The sequence below is a fragment of the Cyprinus carpio genome, chromosome B21, assembly GCF_018340385.1.
Source record: "Cyprinus carpio isolate SPL01 chromosome B21, ASM1834038v1, whole genome shotgun sequence".
In the NCBI taxonomy this organism is placed as follows: domain Eukaryota; kingdom Metazoa; phylum Chordata; class Actinopteri; order Cypriniformes; family Cyprinidae; genus Cyprinus; species Cyprinus carpio.
This window is the reverse complement of record NC_056617.1, coordinates 6,782,774-6,802,492: the sequence shown is the minus strand read 5'-3', so window position 1 is coordinate 6,802,492 and position 19,719 is coordinate 6,782,774. Positions and strand designations below refer to the sequence as shown.

General features: G+C 36.4%; 1 protein-coding gene across 19 annotated transcripts in view; it reads left to right on the top strand.

The window, feature by feature from the left end:
- cast (calpastatin) overlaps window positions 1-19,719 on the top strand; it is a 31,340-nt gene that overhangs the window by 4,492 nt on the left and 7,129 nt on the right. For 3 of the 19 annotated variants that reach the window (XM_042747992.1, XM_042747991.1, XM_042747990.1), the window contains exons 3-16: window positions 12,214-12,276; window positions 13,891-14,037; window positions 14,513-14,632; window positions 15,011-15,115; window positions 15,380-15,424; window positions 15,529-15,624; window positions 15,761-15,841; window positions 16,334-16,384; window positions 17,684-17,767; window positions 18,123-18,197; window positions 18,272-18,385; window positions 18,530-18,631; window positions 18,778-18,894; window positions 19,083-19,181. In XM_042747992.1, coding sequence (XP_042603926.1) covers window positions 12,214-12,276; window positions 13,891-14,037; window positions 14,513-14,632; window positions 15,011-15,115; window positions 15,380-15,424; window positions 15,529-15,624; window positions 15,761-15,841; window positions 16,334-16,384; window positions 17,684-17,767; window positions 18,123-18,197; window positions 18,272-18,385; window positions 18,530-18,631; window positions 18,778-18,894; window positions 19,083-19,181 — 1,299 coding nt within the window. Of the gene's footprint in view, window positions 1-23; window positions 212-8,580; window positions 8,738-12,213; window positions 12,277-13,890; window positions 14,038-14,512; window positions 14,633-15,010; window positions 15,116-15,379; window positions 15,425-15,528; window positions 15,625-15,760; window positions 15,842-16,333; window positions 16,385-17,683; window positions 17,768-18,122; window positions 18,198-18,271; window positions 18,386-18,529; window positions 18,632-18,777; window positions 18,895-19,082; window positions 19,182-19,719 lie in introns of those variants that run through there. The other 16 variants (XM_042747995.1, XM_042747993.1, XM_042747997.1 and 13 more) reach the window with 16 other exon arrangements.

The window sequence follows — 19,719 nt, the reverse complement described above, 5'->3', positions numbered from 1 at the left end:
TTGCCCTGGCCCCTCCCTACTGCTCCCTGGAACATGCTGTAGCTCAGACAGCAGACACACACAGCAGAGCCACAGAGACGCCGTCACACACTCAGCACCGGTAGACATGGGCCAGATCTTCAGCTGGATCCGCGGCACACAGGACCAACCGGCCCTGCAGGACGTCGCTGTAGAGCAACAGGTTTCGCTTACTGGATATAATCGTATTGAGGTCTCAGAGAGAATTGTGTGTGCATGGGTTTGTTTAGTATTGTGTTTGAGGTGCAGTGACTGACTTGGCAGTGTGAGGATATGATCGTGGGCTTTTAAATGTGAGTCTGAGTTTGTGCTGGTCAGGAGATCTTGGCTTTGGTCCCACAGAAACTATCCGAGGGAGGAGGAGTGCTGGAATGTATGATGATTGCTGGAAAATGTTTTACAAAAAGTGGAACTATAGGGACTTTTAGCACTTGAATAAAGCTGCAGCTACTAAGGACTTCAGTCTCTGTTTTACTGGCATTATTATGACAAATACCAGATGTTGCAATGCACAGTACGTTAGTTGTTTGTCGATAGCGTTTCTAGGTGTGTTTCTTAAAAGAGCACTGTGATTCAGTGGACTATTAATGATCCTACACTCTTAAAAATAAAGGTTCTCTATTTGAAGAGTTTGGTTCCAAAACGCGATAAACGCCTTTTTTTTAAATTAAGTTTTCGGCAAAATCAATATTTTATGTGGTCTGTATTGAAAAGTCCATTTTTAATTTTACGCAAAATGCGATATCCGCCTAGTTATTCTGTCATGTTTTTATACAGTCTGTGGTTTTCTCCCTTTTTTCTAAACCGCGACAAATGCAAGTCTCCTTTCTTTGCAGAATGCGATATATCCGCTCAACCAATCACAGCACACTATTCCACGCACTGTACACAGTAACAACCAATCACAGCGCACCATTCCACGCACTGTAAACAGTAACAACCAATCACAGGGCACCATTCCACGCACTCTAGACAGTAATGAATATACCCGGCATCCTAGTTTTCCTCATCTAACGTACTTTGTGATCAACAAACAAGGGCTGCGTGATAAATCGCACGTGATTGTCATGCACATCTCGTCAGTAAAGCCGGTTCTGTGATAAATCTCCATCGCGTGCTTTCAGATGGAGTGGCATTTAATACACAGAGCCGTAGGCTACATCACTGACAAGTTATGCAATATCGCGTTCATAATCGCAAATGACTCGCATTCGATTATGAACGCGATATTGTGTAGCTTGTAAGTGTTTTTATTAATGCCATTAATGTTTTTGTTAATACAGCGTATAGCACTTGTCAACTAAATTAATGTAACATGGCAAAGATGAATGCACTTTTGGTAGCTAGTTGGTAAGAAGAGTTTAATGTGATGTTGTTGTTCATGATGAAATTTTATTTTATTGTTGTAATTAATTTATAGCTTTAAAAAGATGACTCGTTGAATTCATTTTGTGAGCGATGACTTATTGAATGTATTTTTAGTCCAGTGCCTGTATATTAGATTAGTATTGACCAAGTTCAGAGACTGTCATATGTGGGTCAACTTATTATGTTGTGTATTTTCAACGTAACTTTTATATTGATTCAATGAAAAAAAAAAAAAGTGTCATGGATTTATTGCATTTTGGGAAAACATTTTTTTTTTATAATAAATCTTTGAAAATCAAAATCTGGATTTGAATTTTTAATGTTATTATAACCTAAACATTAAACCTAAAGATGCTATGTGAAAGTTTGAAACAGAAAATAGTGGTTTTCATCTTGCCACTTTCTTGGTAAAAAAACAACAACACATTTTTACTCAAATTGATCAAAATGGATTTTTTGCAATTTGGAACCAAGCTCTTCATTTGCACCTATGGTTCTATTGGATTGGATAAGGATTCTTTATATTTTAAAATGTTCTTGGACTTTAAAAACTCATTTTCATAGTGTATGTTTTTTTTGTGTGCAAAATTTGCAAAGATTTTGTCTAAAAGTAATTCAAAATACCAAATGGTTTAAGTAGTTGAACATGTTGCTTGATATTGCCGTCTTTGTTTTTTTACTTTTGCTTTTGATTAATTTTCCTACTGTCATTCTTGATGCTAATATCACCAGTTTACTTCCTGCAACCTAAACCTGGTGTTATGCAGATGTCATGCGGAGCTGTGTCATTTTGAGCATGAGCAGAGCTCTCTGATATGTGGCTGATGTTAGCCAATGTTGTTCAATGGGCTTCTATCCAACTGTGTAAGATGCCAGCCTGGTTCAGCATCAGCTACTGAGGTTAATGAGCTGAAGGAAGACACTTTCTCACGTTCACTGTGGAGAATATGCATTAATTTACATGCAGATTTTTTTAAATGTAACAAAAAGTCCTATTGAGACATGAAGTTATATAACTATATATAGTGCATACACAAAAGCATACTATAACTTTCAGAAGTTTATTTATTTTAACCTGATTTTTGTCCTATTAAGTGATTTTAATGAACTATAATAATACTCAATTATTTTGATTGATTTGAATCATTTATATTGGTTGAACATATTTTGATAATTATTTTGAATGTCTCATAGCTTGCAGTAATGATGATAATTATAATATAATTTGACAGATTTTTTAAAAAGCTAATATCAAATATATAATAATAAACTAAAACAAAGCATTAAAAATGTAAGAATTTAGCAAAGATAATGGTAAAAACGTGTGACTGATGTCAAACTAATTGGAGCTTATTAAAAGCTTCAAGGCAAGTCTTGGTATCTGTTGTTATCCATTTCCAGGTTAAGCAACATATGAGTACCATATATTGGTATAATTATCATATAGTGCACGTAACCCATACATTTTAAATTTTTTTTTTTACATTAATATTACCTTTGCCGTCATCTTAAAGCTGTGATACCTAAATTCACCTGCAGCATTTAAAATGACTGATTTGTAGCTTTATTATTAATTTATTTATTTAAATCTGCAATTTAATGGTTGGTATGGATAGAAAATCTCAAATTAAGGCTAGATTTTGGAACATAACTTGTTTTTTGAGACATTATGCTTGAATAAGTGACATCAAACTGAACTCTTGGACAAAAAATTATTCAACAAATCACATGGAGATCATTTTATTAGAAATACAGTTTTGGGGTATTTATAAGCATTAATTCTGTTGTCAAGTGATTTGAGTGTATTGATCTACAGCAGTTTGTGCACTCAGTTAGTGACGCACTATTGATCTGAATGTGTGCCATCAGCCTGCAGTTCCAATAGCACACAAAACTATTTCTATGTCTGTATGTTTGAGTATGTAGGTGTGCCAATTTACAGTAGCAGCTAATATTGGGTATTTAAAGCATGAGAGGGTATTTTTGTACAGCAGGTTGTCTCAGAGATGCACCGTTAGGTTTCTCAGCTGTCGACTTAATACAGAACACTGTCTGAATGCAAAAGCTTCATCTTTAATGCAAACAAGTGTTTGTGCTCTCTGTCTCTTAGAGGTTAAACATCTGGCCTGGTAGACTGTGCCCTTGAGTCAATATAAGAGATTCCCGCATGATCTGAGCATGATCACAGACTGAATCAAAAATATTACTGTGTTAATTGCCTAATCATTGTGCAAGCATGATGTCATACATCATGAGCTGTGTACACTTGAGCAACATGAGCTCTATTTTTTTCCATTCACTAAAGCTCTGCTCCAATTCCTAGTGAGTTATCTCTTTAGGCAACATTTTTTGGCATCATAATTGTGTTAGACCTCATTGTGCTCCCTAAAAAGATGTAGCTACCTACTTTTGGTCAAATTCTAAAGCATCGGCACATGCACTGCAATTTGTGGAGAAAGCAAACCCTAACTAAGTTCATTTATGATAAATGAAGGAAATAAAATAAAAATATTTCTAAAATTATCTAATCTAATTTTGTATTTCTTTGTGCATGCAGCATGCTGATTGTCAACTCGGTCTCTGTGTGCTTCACGTCAGGATGCTATTTGTGTAGCAGGCAGTAGACAAAAAGGCAGCTTACTAGATTTTGGAACAGAACTTGTTTTTGGAACTTGTTATGCTTGAATAAGCGACAGACAGCAAAGTGAATTCAGATGCCTGACTCTTGGACAGAAACTCAGTCAACAAACCACATGGAGAACAAACTACTAAATATAGACACATTGCTGCGCAGGACATCAGGAGTACCTTCAGACACTTTCAAAGTCATTAATACTTCAAATTTTAAGATTATGTGGAAGTGTGAAAAGCTGAAAGAGACAGCAATGTAGTCAGATTTGGCATATCAAAATTAATATTAAATCTCTATTTTTATATTATTTTAATACATTTAATACAGAATTTATTTAATTTTAGTTTTTTTTATTTTATGCATCATAATGTGCTGACGCAACCAGATCACACCTGGAGTTTATTTTTTTCATCAATGTCACACCTTGTGTGTTTAAAACATCAGATTTTTTTAAAGAACTGAGTCAAACGCATGCATGTATATGCATGCATGTGTGTGAGATATTCTACTTGCAAAGTAGAAAGGTTGAAGTCTGTCCAAAGGTATTGCTGTTACGACATTAAACTTCTTTTGTGTACTTTTGGGGCTGTGTATCTTCAGCCAGTAAAAGTGTTTCCAACTTTTATGGCCACCCAGACCACAATAGGAAAGCCATGAGTGAAAGAAAGTGCAATCTGAAAGACCACATTAAATCAAAATGGGAGTTGTGTGGCGTTTAGTCCATCAGAAACGGACCATTAGATTTAGAGCTTTCTATATGTTACTGTTTTCCAGAATTATGGCAAAATTAATTTTTACATTTTATAGTATTTAAAATTTACGGGCAATTATCATGTAAATCATGTTTTAATTGCCATTGAGATGAATGGGAATGTTAAGGGATAGCTTTCTCCAGCTATATTAGAAGTCAAGGACCTCTGAAACAAACAGAGCAGTGTTTTAATTGAGCGACCTCCAAGTTGACCTCCTCCGAGCGTTCACAGGGCCTGGTTTGTTTTCCAATGTTTTCTATTCAGACTGTCAGTTCTGAGCCTGCAGAACTTGAAATGCACATACTGTAGGGTAACCATATTTTAGTTTTCCAAAAAGAGGTCAGTGCACGGGTGGGGCAGGGGGCTGGGGGTTGGGGTGTGGTTGGTTGGTGGTTAAAGTAATGCCGAAATTGCCCAAAGTAGCGCAATCTCAAATATCACAACTCCGTTCAATATCAAAATTTCCATACCTGATATACATATTTTACAGTCACTGTTAAGCATATTTATCATAAACTAGGGATGCAACGATACCATTTTTTTTCAGAACTGATCCGATCCGATACCGAAAATTCTGAGTATCTGCCGATACGATCCAATCCGGTACCAGTGCAGTTTTTTTTTTTAAAATAAATGTTTAATTTCTATACTTCTCTGTGTTGACCTGATCGTCACTCTTTTGTGTTAAACACAATCTACTACATATAGACAGCTTAATTTTAATGAAAAATAACAAATGAAAAAATATATTATCACAATCTATGACAAAAATACTATTATAAACTACGTTAGTGGATAATTCAGCAGCAAAAGGTACTCTAGAAAAATCACAGGTGCACAATAATTTTATAAAATCTAGTGAAATATTTTATTTACAAATAAAAGTGAATAAGTCTAAACTATGGTAAAATGTTTCACATAGCTCTTTGTATTATTGTAAAATACATTCATGAAAAAACAAGTAAATATATTTATATAGAAATATAAAAGACGTTCTTGCCGCAGCGGAGAGAAGAGTTTATGTGAACTTGAATTTAATGACTTCAATATTCATCTGTACATCACAATGAACTATGGAACAGCTTCGGGACACTTGAAATATAGTGGACAAAAACGTTTTGGTGCTTTAGCATGTAGTCATTTCGTGGGGCTCAACAATAACAAAGAATAGTATACACACAATATCTGATTTGGATTGGTCTCGTCTGACCGATACCGGATCCGCAGAAAAAGCCAGTATCGGAGCCGATACTGATCCTGAGTATCGGATCGATGCATCCCTATCATAAACACAGCTAAAAAGCTTCCTACCACTGGCTGTCCTTCACAAAACTTAACCTCTAGAACAGTTTTATCAGGTAGAATGCAAAATACTTCAATATAAGCATTTCAGTCAGATGTAATTTATGCAACATTTCAAACCTTTAACCCACGGGGGAAAATCAAGCTATGGCAACAGTTTAAAAGTAGCCCAATTCCATGGAAAAAAAACAAACAAACAAAAAAAAATCACAGGTTGAGAGGAGAGATGACTATCACATCATGCTGGAAGATTTGCTGCTTAACAGATCCTGAGCTCATTGACAAATATCTGATCTTCCATTACAGAGAGCGATTCACAATTCACACACCTCTCATTATCTCTAAATCCCAGATAATTCCTATTTCTTTTGGTGATGCATTAAATTATAGAAGTAAAATGGGTTGAATTGATAGTTTTCATTGACTTAAAACAGATGGACCTTAAAGAAATCTAATCTGGTTGTTTTGGTTGCTCTGTCAGGACAGGATACTAAACTCAAGCACTGCACTATCTGTTGCATTTGGTCAATGGTTCTTTCCTGTTTTCCTTATTTGGTTTCATTCAAACGTCCCCTGCCTCAGAAGTGGCTCTGTGGAATGCAACTGCATTCCAGCACTCGCATGACAACAAATACAGATATTGGAGTGTGATGTGTTTTGTGATAAGAACAATATGAACCTCAAAATCTCCACCCAGCTGCACCCACTGTTACTGATTTTGCTGTCACCGATGTGTGAGCTTTGTCACCTGGACAAAAGCTTTACAGTATGTGAGATTGTACAAGCATTTAAGCTGTGCAAAATGTGCTACTGTATTACCACAAAAGTATACAGTAACACCTAAAGATCATAGTAGTTAAATTTTTGGGCATGATTGTATTTATATATGTAAATACTTATGACACAGCTGTTGTGCTCCCAGGGCCGCTATTTCAAGACAGTCCCTAGTCGTCCGCCTCTCCCTCCAATTTCCTGTCTAGCTCTACTTCCCCTGCATCTAATGTTTTTACTGAGTTATATTAAATAAATATAATATATATTATCTAACAGACCTCACATCAAATCCATTATATAAAATATATTAGGGCTGTCAGTCAATTAAAAATTGTAATCTAATTAATTACGTGTCGATTAATTATCTAATTATTCGCGAATTAAATTTGGCTGTGAAATTACCCACAAAAGATAATTTAATGACATTGTGTTAAATGAGAAGGCATCAAGTGGACATTACAAATAGTAGCTTTAGAAATAAATATTTTATTTGACTCAACATAAAATCTATTACACATAAATGTTAAGGCTACAACAGCCTAACATAAACTATGGAACATAAAAGATAATTTGGGAAACATCTCAGTATTATTTGTTCATACAATTAAAGTCAGTGGTAACTAAAACAGCTTAATTACCAACAGTCTTCAGCCGTTTTTTTTATATATACATATATATTATAATAGACTACATCTCAAATTTGTTTGAGATATAAGATCTTCTATATCTCGTGTATTAAAATAAATGATGAATTGTGTTAATTTTATGTATGTAAAATATGGCTTAAACATTTTTCATGTTTTAAAATGCATTTTATTTTATTTTAATTTAATCATTAATTATAAAATCATTACACATCCACCTATTTTTTTTATCTGGAGGGTTAAAGTTATTATTTTCATAGTATTCTTATTGATCAACTTCATGTTTGAGTTCACCCAATGTGTACACCAGAGGGCGCCCTTCTACCATAAAAGTGTGCTTGGTTTTGCCCTGTTTGGGGTTTGTAGTCAAAATGGAATCCAATCTGAACAAACAAAGCAGTTAAGCCTTTGGTTTTACCAGTAAGAGTGTATATGAAGGCAGTGAGCCCCTGCAGCAGCTACGTAACTACACCATGTTCCTCTTACATAAGCGCTGGCTCCAATTCTGCAGCAAGTCCGAGCTTCTGTTTAAAGCAGGGCTTATGACTCACCCAGTTGTTTTTCGTCCTCTGCCTTTTTTTCTTACGTGCATTAACTTTCTCTCTCTCTCTCTCTCTCTTTCTCTATTTCCCTCTCTCTCTCTCTCTCTCTCTCTCTGTTCTTTTTCCATGCTCTGGGTGTGGCAGATGCGCATTTGATGGCGTTTCTCTCTTTCTCTGGGCTGATGGTAGGTTGTGCAGTTCAGATTCCTGAGCAGTGAGTGTACCAGACACACCCAGCCTGGCAGGCATGAACTGGAAGGTTTTGCACTGTTTTTTTTTCTTCCCTGGCCTCTATAGAAACGTGTACAACTTCTTATCAGTCCAGACCGGCCCAGACCCCTTCAAACCACTGCAGGCAGCCTATCTTTGAAACCCATAACCACCACCCCAACTCCAACTTCCTTAGTTGCATGGAAACAGTCTTGTGTTTATTTTTCCTGGCTTGCTGTGCAGATGGGTGGAACCCCTTAACTCTCGACCAATCAGAAGACTTCTACACTCGAGGGAGGGGCATCAGCTGTTGAAGTGGGAGGAGTTTAAGGCTTCTGGCTTCACTGCTGGGCGTGTTTCTGTTAGTATATGCTTGTTAGTGTGGATAAGGGATATATTTTATATATATCAGGCCGAGGGAATTTGAAGTGACTCTTTTTTAGATTGGATTACAGGCGAAAGTGAAACAGGACACTCTCGGTTTTGTTACAGATGGTACGTATCTACAGCTCTTGCATTTCTGCCTGTGGTTTCCTGTCACTGTACCTGCCTATAGCTGAAGCTGAAGACTGTGCCAGCTGCACTGCAGTTTGTGGAAACGATTACAGTGCTTTTGGCACGCAAGAAACTGCTTGTTTTATCGTTGCCTGAGAGACTGAAAAGGCCTCAGACTGTTTCTTTAATATAATGTTAACTATCTAAACTATCAGGAAATTGTTTAAACAGCTGTTTACTGAGTTTACTGTTTTTTGTTTACTGCATTGGTTTTAGGTTTAGAAGGTTTTAAGCAATTTAACATGTCAGAATGTGAGCTGTCTGTGACTATGCTCACATTTTTGCGATGTTTGTGACCTCAGTGTGCTATTTGCATATTTTGTAGCCTTCCATTTTGACTTACGCTCATGGCAAGAGGTAATATTTCATGTCTGGAAGCATAGCTGGATAATTTATTATTCATTTTGTAATGCAACAAGCACGCTACACCCTGTCTGATTGGTTACAGATTTTGGTTGAAGCTGACAACCAAATGGAAGCTAGCATAGGCTTGCTTAGTTTTGGAAATCTGTATCCTCACTTTTACATACCTCAACTTTAAACTTTTTGCTGTGGACTCACAAGAATGCAGTTACGGCATTTACAGAACAGGTTAAACAAACTTATTGCACTGAATTGTCCTCAGCTCTTCTACTTTAGTATACAGTTCATGATTACATTTAGCCTATACTTTGCTGCTGGCCATTTAGTACATACTTGAAGTGCATACTTGACTGCTTGCAAGTAGCAACTTGAAGTAATTTTCCACATCCAGGATGCTACCTCATAATAAAGTTATGACGTTCAGTCATCATCAGCCAGAATCTTACCAATTCATCATATTTGCGTAAATCACTTCTTTAGTCCCAGAATTGGTTACAGTCACTTAACTAGTTGGTCTTGAAATACAATCTGCCCCGTGTCATGCTAATCTCTGTGCTAGTGAACCTCTCATTATGCTAGTAAAACCTGCCCATCCTTAAACCTCAATGCTAACGTCATATCGTCATTACATCCTAGTTGTCATAATACAGAAATGTTGTCGTCATAGCAGTTACCTAACATCTGTTCTTAAACACATTTGAATGAGAAAATTAGGACGTCACACAATGGATTCACTTTCTGTAACAACTACTGAGGGTTTATGATATACCTCTGTGGTAATTTGGGTGGAGATGTGCATTAGTCATGATTTCTGCCTAAACAATGAGGTAACTAGTGACAAAAGACCTGTAAACCACAGATTTTTCCTGTTTAGTTGTGCTGTTGAGGGAGTTTGAGTTATTGGGATGTAAGAATTAATGCTAACGTAGCTTACTTCTATTTACAAATCACCAATTGTTATGCTAAAAGGGTGTGTCTACGGATTCAAAGTGCGGGTGTGACTCCAGCAAACATGCTTTTTCAGTATGGTTGAATTAGAAAAGGGCAGTGGATACTAGAACAGGTTGGAGAAGACCTGTGTGGTTTGTTCCTAACCCGTGTTGCTACTTCCTTTGTAACATTCGCCTGCTATCAAGCCTGCTAACAAGTCGTGGTTTCTGGGAGGAGTTGGACTGTTCTGCTAAATGAGCACCGATATTGTTGTGTGAAGGATATGTCTGTGATAGTTAGGAATTTTGACCATCATGATGTTGAGATAACAGTGTGGGCTTGTCATTTAGGCTGGTATGAATCATGCATGCGTTTGGGCCTATTTTGGGGTGTGGACACATAGTCTGTGTCAGTGACATCAGCAAAACCCATCCTAGACTATTTTAATCGTAACATTTAATAGAAAAAGTACTTAAACTGCTGACTCTCTCATTACTTGGAGGGTCATCTGCTGTGGTTACATTGAGATCTGTGAAATGTTTACTTCTATTTTAAGTGCACTGAGTCAGCATCAAATTCATTTCAGTGCTTCTGCACACATTGTCCTTTTAAATGGAACCTGCCCTGTGTTTACTTAAAATTTTTCCTATGATGCTTTGTTTTTTTTTTTATTGCTGAGCATGCATAGTGTTCACCTGACTAAAAAGCATGTATCTAAGTGGTTTCTTGCACGCGACATTTAGCTCTACACCCATGCTCATTCAATTCATGTACTCATGTACAATAACTCTCTTAACTCTTGGAACTCTCTTTCAAGAGATTTTTTTCTAATGCTGTCCCTATGCTCAGAGCCGGTGCTTTTATTATCGTTGTTGCTCATGTATCTTTATTTAGTGGCGAAGAGAAAGAACACAGTGTGTTGATGTACACTAAAGGTCCTTGCATAGAGTCTTTGATTATTATTAGTAGTAGTAGTGGTATTAATGATAATATGATTTCAATTCAATTTATAAAATTGGAAATAAATATTAATAAAAAACTGTTGTTCTTGTCATTAATCAGATTTATTTATTGTAATGATTAAATGTAATAAAATGAAGAACTTGAACGTATATATATTGTTTTTAGTTCCTCTGACCTCAAGTTGGTCATGTAGGACAACGTGACACAAACAAAAAGATACAAGTTTAATGTAGAGTTATGTGGAATTCAATTTTGGACCAATGAGATTAGAAATTATAAAATAAATAGAAATTAAGTGATCGACAAAACATCCCATCACTAATCACTTGCTGGACTGGCAAAAAAACTCAAATTTTTTAATGGAAGAGCTTTTATCATATGAATAGCATTGAGTATTTACCCGTGTCATTATCTCTGGTACTTTGTATTTCATCATCAACAATCCACCCTCATTCAGTAGATAACCTAAAACCTGCTGAGCTTGTCCGAACACTTCAGGGAACATCGAAGCAGTAAATATATATGTTGGGTGCTACTTGATGCTATGTTCACAAACTGACTGGGTGGAAGAAAAATAGAGAAAACATAAAGGCCTATAGAAAAACGAGCCATGAGCTATCACCATTTCATCCTTAAGCAATTGTATATGGTGTTTAAAAGTTTGATGTTAAATGCAAATGAGGACCACATACCATGAATGGCTAGAAGTGGTTGCCATGATTATGGTGGTTTGGTGGTAAAAGGTCTTGCTTGGTAATTCAGAAGCCCTTGTTTAAGATGCAGTTTGTAACCCGGTAGAGCTACTGTTCTTCTTAGTCCTTACAGTAAAGCATCTTGGATTGTTATTGCTTCAGTGTTCAGCAAAATATTGATTTGTATTTATTAATAATGATGCATCACACTTTGCACTTTGCATTATGTACATCTCCTAAATAACTCAATTATAATAAAGTGAGAATGACAGGTCATGACCTCATTTCTCAAAACAAACTCATGATTTGCATGTGATTCTGGCTGTTTTTAATGTAGTGAGAAGGTCAGGGATAGTAATGGGTTCCATATTTATTTATTGATGGCAGCAATAATGCTTTTCATAATAATGTAAATGCATTATGTTTCTCAAACACTCAACTCTTCTCTTTCTGTCTCTGTTTTTGCAGTCTCAGCAAGTCACACCCACCCCAACATCTCAGGTCTCCTCAGGGAAACCTGCGCAATATGAGGTAAAATCCTTCATTGTTTTCAGTCATTGTTTTTCTCTAATTTACTCCATTTATTCACATTATCTCATTTATTTGTCTGATTGAAAGACTCATATTCCACAAAAAGGTTTATATTGCATTCTACAACTTTATCGACCCATCACATCTCCACTGGATGTAGATAGTCGTCTGCTTTTTCCTTCTTGGAAGTATTCAGGTGTCTATTCTGTGAGGGACACTACTGTGTTTTTGAGAGGTGTGGTGTCATTGTTGAACGGAGAACTGGGAAAAGTCTTCCGTCTATTCAGATAAAGTGTTTAATGCTGTTCCTTTAAGAACGTTGCCTGTCCTCAAGTCTATATTCTTAGCTATGATAATGTGTATATACCTAATAATAAGATTAAACTGTTTCAATTACAATAACTGCATAAATTATAGTATGTGTAGTATAAATTTGCTTGAATTGATAGTATAGATGGACTTTATAAATAATTCCAGATGATTCATCTATACAGGGGAAAAATACAGAGTTCCTCTTTCTTTCAGAAATATCAGGAAGTTTTAGATGTTTCATCTATGAAATACTTCTCAATAAGAAATGTATTTATTTATTTACTAAGTAAGTATTTTTTTATGCTTAATTTTTTTTTAATGCTCCAGTCAAAATTATCGATTTTTCTTTTATGCCATTAGGATATTAAGTAAAGATCATGTTCCATGAAGATATTTTGTAAATTTCTTACCGTAAATATATCAAAACTTAATTTTTGATCAGTAATATGCATTGCTACGAATTCATTTGGAAAACTTTTTTTTGTACCATCAGATTCCAGATTTTAAAATAGTTGTATCTCTGCCAAATATTGTCTGATCCTAATATTGTCTGAGATGATGTATAAATCTCAATTTCGAAAAATTGACAATTAAGACTGGTTTTGTGGTCCAGGGTCACATTTTAGCAATAATATGTGAAAGAAGCTTTTTGTGGAAAAAAAAACTGAAGAAAAACTAAAGACCTCTTGCCAGTTTAAAAGTCTCAATTACGAGATTGTTGTGGGTGGTTGTCAAGACGCTTGATTTAACAACCAGCACCATTAAAATCTACAAGGGGACAGGAAAAAATCACTGCAACGTGATAAAAAGACAAAGAAGTCTTTATATACTCTTCTTGCATTTGTATGGACTCTTTGAGCACTTTGTTGGTTGCTTATTGAGACTTTTTGATTGTAAACATAAATGTTCTTTTCATTTTTCTCGTGGTTATCTGTTGCCTTTGGACAGAGCATGTTGGGACATTTGGTTGTGGCAGGACATGGTGTCTCCCATGAGGAGTGTCTACCCTATGACTCACTTTCCTGAATCTAGTTACAGCTGGAGTTTGCTTTTAATTTGCTTGCTTTTAACCAACTTATCTGAAACAAATAATGTTACCAAAACTACACAAATAAACAACTTCCAAACCTGGTAAAAATAAAGGTAATGTTAATGTTCCTATACAAATAAAGATCTGCCCAGAGACTATAGATGATGCCATTCTGGCACAATTAATAATCTGTCATGATCCTATAGCCTTTCTCTCAACAAGAAATGCTCTAAACATGAAATATGATTGCCATTTTCACATCTGCATTGTAGAAAGGACCTACGCAATCGTCTACAGCAGCTGTGACTGTCAAACCCGGCACCACACCTGCAGCTCCTTCAGGAGCATCTTCTGCGGGAGCTGCAGGCGGTGGAGGCTCCACCACCACTCAGAAAGGACCTTCCCAAGTCACCCCACAGGTAGACACCATCTGACTGCTGGATTTTATCGGACTAGGGGCTTATTTACACCTTCCTCACGCTGGGTTTCATTAGGGCCACTGCCCCACTGCTTTTTCTTAAACTTTTTTGACTTCCTTTCCTAACTTGTTTTCATTCTAGGCTAACATTTTTGGGCTGTTTCCATTTCCACAACATCTGGAACACATGTTTGTGATAATGACTGTTTGTTGCACAAACTTCTGTCTACTGAAGATGGTGTTTTTGGCACTTGTTCTTTGGGTCTCCATGTTAAACACATTCATGACTTTTTGGGTTAAACATCAAGTTTAAACTCTCTCCTCTGCCATTTCGAAATTAAACCCCATCTGCAAAGCATGTTCATTTGGTTTTGTCCATCCATCTCATCGTATCTCATCTCATCTCGTCTTCATACTTAAAAGTGCATATTGAATATTGGCTGTATTCCGGTCTTACTCCTGCATGCTGATTGCAGGCCACAGTCTCTAAACCCACACCTGCACCTTCTGCTAAAGTCCCAATTGTGAGCTCTGGGACTGGACCTGCTGGAACGACAGGAGTGAAGGCCACAGACCCTCTGAAAGATAAGGTCCAGGTACACCAATGCACAGCATTCCATGGTGTTTTGGCTTCTCTTGTCCATTATCTTCTGCAAACAAGATTTCAAGGACAAGCCACTTTTATGATATCATCTTCTGCATGCCAGTTATTGCTGCTTTTACTTACTTACAAGAATTCTCTTTTGATGGGTACTCCCACCTCAGCAATGTCTCATACTCTGATCACCACTCTCATGGCTTCATCTTTCACACATTTGTGAGGAGTTGCATCATTGCCCTCCTGAAAAGATAAGACAGAGGTCTTGTCTTTCTATTCCTTTACTCTCTGGGTTTGCTTTGGCTGCACAATTGCTCAGTTTCATTTAAAATCTTGGTGTTAACGTTCGAATATGTGGTGCGTATGCTCCTGATAGAGTACAACCGTTCCCTCATCCAAACCGGGACCTGCTAAGGTGGATCCGGCTGTTGGGAAGCCCTCAGCCCCGGCCGGTGCCCAAAAGCAGACAAGCGCTCAAAAGGTACTTTAATGGAATGACAGAGGATCATCAGGAATGCACCAAAATGACAAAAGCGTTATTTTACCCTCACATTCTCATGCTAAAGGTGCAAATGTGAGACATTTGTGCTTGAAAAGAAAGTATATCTTATTGGAATCGAATTGTCCTGAAACAAAAACCACAAAGAAAAATATGTGTGATACCTGGGAATGATTATGTAGGGTAGTGCAGTCCAGATATGTCAGTATGGAATATAATAAAAAGTTATTTTGCTTTGTGCTGCAGGTGCAAGTGGAAGTGGGTCCCTCAGGAGCTAAAGTCAGTACGGAGGTGAGTTTACATGCTTATTTTATCTTTGTGGTTTCTATTGTGTGATTATCAGATAACGTATGTGTTAAAAACGTCCCACTGAGTTTATTTTTATGTGTGTGTAGGATGTAGATCCGTTTGATGCCCTGTCTGGCACTTTACCATCATCACAACCTGTGGCTCCAAAAGTCCCAGCATTCACTGGACCAGAGGTCAAAGAGGTACTGCATTAGTGTAGATATTTGAGTGATGTGTAAAACTGAAGCAGTTAGCATGTGTTTGCGAATGTTGATTATTTAACAGCCTGTGTCTTTCTACACGTGTGTGTATTCTAATGGAGTGTATTGCATGTCTCAGCCAAATGTAAAAGCAGAGAAGGGTGTAATCTGTGGTGAGAGAGATGACACATTGCCACCCGGATACAGACGAGCAGACCTGGTCAGTTGGAGATCATACAAATTCTTAACCTTTTCTTTTTTTTTCTATCCCTTATGTAGTTGTTAAAGTTCAACCAAAAGTGATATGTTGTTTCAAACCTGGATGATTTGCTTTCTTCCATGCAACACAAAATAAGGATTTTGAAGAATATGCTAATTGTTCTTTTCCATGCAATTACAATTAATGGAGATTGAATGCACTAAAAATGCACTAAAAAGCATGATAAAAGTAGTCTAAAGAAGGGCTTGTGTGCGTTATTACTGTTTTTTTGGGGGGTGAATTGTTCCTTCAGACATTCATTCCTTCTCTCTCCTCACATTTCTGTTTTGTTTCCCTCTTCATAATGCCTCCATGCCTTTTAATTCTAGCTTACTGATGTGTGAAAGACCTTTAGTGTCTGTTTTCATTGTTTCTGTCTAATTCAAAGCATATGTTTTTCAGTCAATATTTTAGTCCGCTTTGAGTCTAAATATTATTCATTTGTCCATTCAGGAAAAGAAAACACCTGCTGGAGTTCCTGAGAAGCCTAAAGAAGTTCCCAAGGTAGGAGAACTGTGGAGGCCTTTTACTGTCAGTGTGTTCAGTGTGTTGTTTTTAGCCCATTTCTAATCATGTGACCCGCATTTTTGTAGTTCACACACACTTCTAAAGTCTCCGGTGTTTGCTTGGCTACTTCCCAACACCACGTTAGCATTTGCACCTTTCTATTACGTTCTCTTTCTCACTGCATTCTTTTTGTCTTCCTTGGCCTCATGCACTAAAAATGCATTTGTTTTGTGCACAGACAAAGTTACATATATTTGTTCTTACCTTCAGTGTAATGTTGATTTATTTGAATAAATTTTTTTTTTAAGTTTTTTTTTTTTTTTTTTTTTTATATATATGGGCAATTTTAGGGAATATGCATATGTTTTATGCATGATTTATTCCACATCAATCTATTATGCATATCATATTTAGAAACAATTATTATATGGCTGCATGGTTATTCGCTTTCAAATAATATGTATATATATTTAACAAAAACCAAATCCCATTATAATTACTATTTTAGTATTTTTTCTTTGTTAGTAGTATTATTATTATTATATTCCCTTTATTTTTAAAAGGGAAATGTATATTAAAATATTTCATATTTGATATATTTCTGTTTTCCTTAAATTTAGAATGAAATATGAACTTATCAGTATAGAATAAATAATCAGTATGAACTTTGAATCATTATTTCTGTTTGATTACAGATACACTCTGTCCCATATGAGATATTTGACATCTGACTGATATTCACTCACGTCTTACCATTACTTTTCATGTCTCTTTCTATCTGTATTTCAGTGACAAATATTTAGCTTGTTCTAAGGGTGTTGGCTAGCAAACAGAAGCAAACACGAATCCATCACTCAATCACTTTCTGCACATTGTTGCCTAATCAGCACATACAAGCACACTCATCTAACCTGTGCTGTATTCTGCTCATTACGCAATACAAGTTTTGTGTAAACAGCTTTCACACACCATTCAGTTTTCAGAATATCATGATCACCGTCTCAGTATTTGGTACAGCTTTAACAATTGTTTTGCCCTTATTGTTCATAGAGAGCTCAGCTTATTCAGCTGGTGGTTGTTTTATAAGTTAGCGTGTTATTAATGTCTAGCTGTTGGTATGCAGAGGGTGTGTCTGACTCTGTACTTTTCCTGCCAGGGCTCATGCTGTTTGTTATTCCCCCAAAATTGGGCTCGGGGCTCCCTCTTATGGTCTTTCCTAGAATTACATGCTTAGTTTTTTGCACACAAGTTTGTTTGATATTTTCATTCACATATGATTGTTTAATGTTTTCTAAGCCAATCAGCTCAGACGAGGCGCTGGACTCCCTCTCAGCTGGGTTTGTGTCTTCAGCTCCACCTGCTCCTAAGAAGACTGATGTGGTGAGTATCTTGACAACAGTTATGTATTTGCTCCATTTAGGGTTTTTTTTCATGCACAGCCCGCAATTATAATGATCCCTTGGCAATAGAATTTGATTAAAATGTGTTTTTTCATGTATACAGACCAACTTATTCTTATGAAAATATTATAAAAATGTATATAGAAAATATTTGCTATGTTTTTAAAATAATTATTACTATTTATTAAGTTGAAAAATGTAAAATAAGAAATATTTTCTGCATACTCCAAGCACTCTTTTGCGGCCTACTTTAAAAATCCCTGGTTTAAGACATATTTGACTGTACAGTTATATATGCATAGTTTTGACTTGATATTTTTTTCACTGTTTTTCAGAAAACTGAAACAGTAGGAGCAGTCGATGTTCGTTCTGCAGGCATCTCCAACTTTGCTCCCCCTCCACCCTCTCAGGTAACAGCCATTTAAAACGCTGTGACATTATTTAACCCTTTCCAAAAACTAAATGCCTCTCTCTTCTTGAGCAGAAACAACAGGCAACATCTCAGCCTGCTACTGTAACCAAATCCCCTGCTGCACCAGCTGATAAGAAAGCCAGGGTCGAGACCCCTGCACAACCCGCTAAACCAAAGACAGATGAGGTCAGTTAAAAACTCTTTTCAACCTGATACTTAAATGAAATAATATTCATTATATGTTTTAAGGATTTAATGTTTTAGATCAGTCAACAATTATTTTTTTTTTAATTACAAACTAATTATAATAGTGTTCATTTTCTCTTTCAGGCGGACATGTCACTGGACGCTCTCAGTGCTTTGGGCGACACACTGGGCGCTCCAGAACCACCCAAAGAATTACCTGAACTCAAACCTGGGCAGATAGTTGATGTAATACATCTATTTATTCTTTTAGAGTCCATTATTATATTTTAGATCATTTTAATAATGTAAAAAATAAAAAACAAGTAGCAACAACCTCCAAATCACCAAAACAACATTACTATGTTTTCTTTGTTTTTTATGTTTTTGAGCAGGAGAAGAAACAGACATCAGAGAAGGGTGTTCGTGTTGGGGAGAGAGAAGACACACTTCCACCAGATTACAGATTCTCAGAGGAAGAGCTCATGAAATATCCTCCTCCTAAGAAAGAGGTCAGACATTGAATACAATATGCAAAAATATCAAATTAACATCTTCTATTAATGTTCATTCTTATTTAATACTTTACATCTATTGAAAATTTTGACTTATATGAGTAAAAGTGAGTTGTAATAATGGTGTGTTGTGATTGGCTGTGTTCACTGGATGCTGTGTTCTGATTGGTGGATGTCTTTCTCAGCCCTCAATAAACACAGATGATGCACTGGACTTTCTTTCTGGAGGTTTCACAGAGCCTGCAGCAGCACCGGTGGTTAAGGCCCCTGTTCCTCCTTCACAGGTAATCATTTTTAATACTTTTCATTAAAATGAGACAATATAAGAACAGTATTGCATCATGATTTAATGCTTATAATGTACGTTCAGTTAAACTTTGTTAAAATTTTGTCATTAATCACTTACCCCCATGTCATTCCAAACCCGTCAAAAACTCTTCAGAACACAATTTAAGATATTTTGGATGAAAACCGGGAGGCCTGGGACTGTCCTATAGACTACCAAGTAAATAACAATGTCAAGGTTCATAAAAGGTATAAAAGTCATTGTCAGAATACTCCATCTGCCATCAGATGTGCAATGGCGACGGGAACACTTTTTGTAAGCGAAGAAAACTAAAATAACGACTTTATTCAACAATTCCTTTGTCAACAGTCTCCTCTGTGTCTCTCCATATCACAGTATGCTGCGTATGCTCTTCTGTGTCATCTGCGCCACAAGGATGCGCTGTTTCTACATGTATTTAACTTTGATTTGAAAGAAATCAAAGAAATCAAATTTCTTTCAAATCAAAGATAAATACATGTAGAAACAGCGCATCC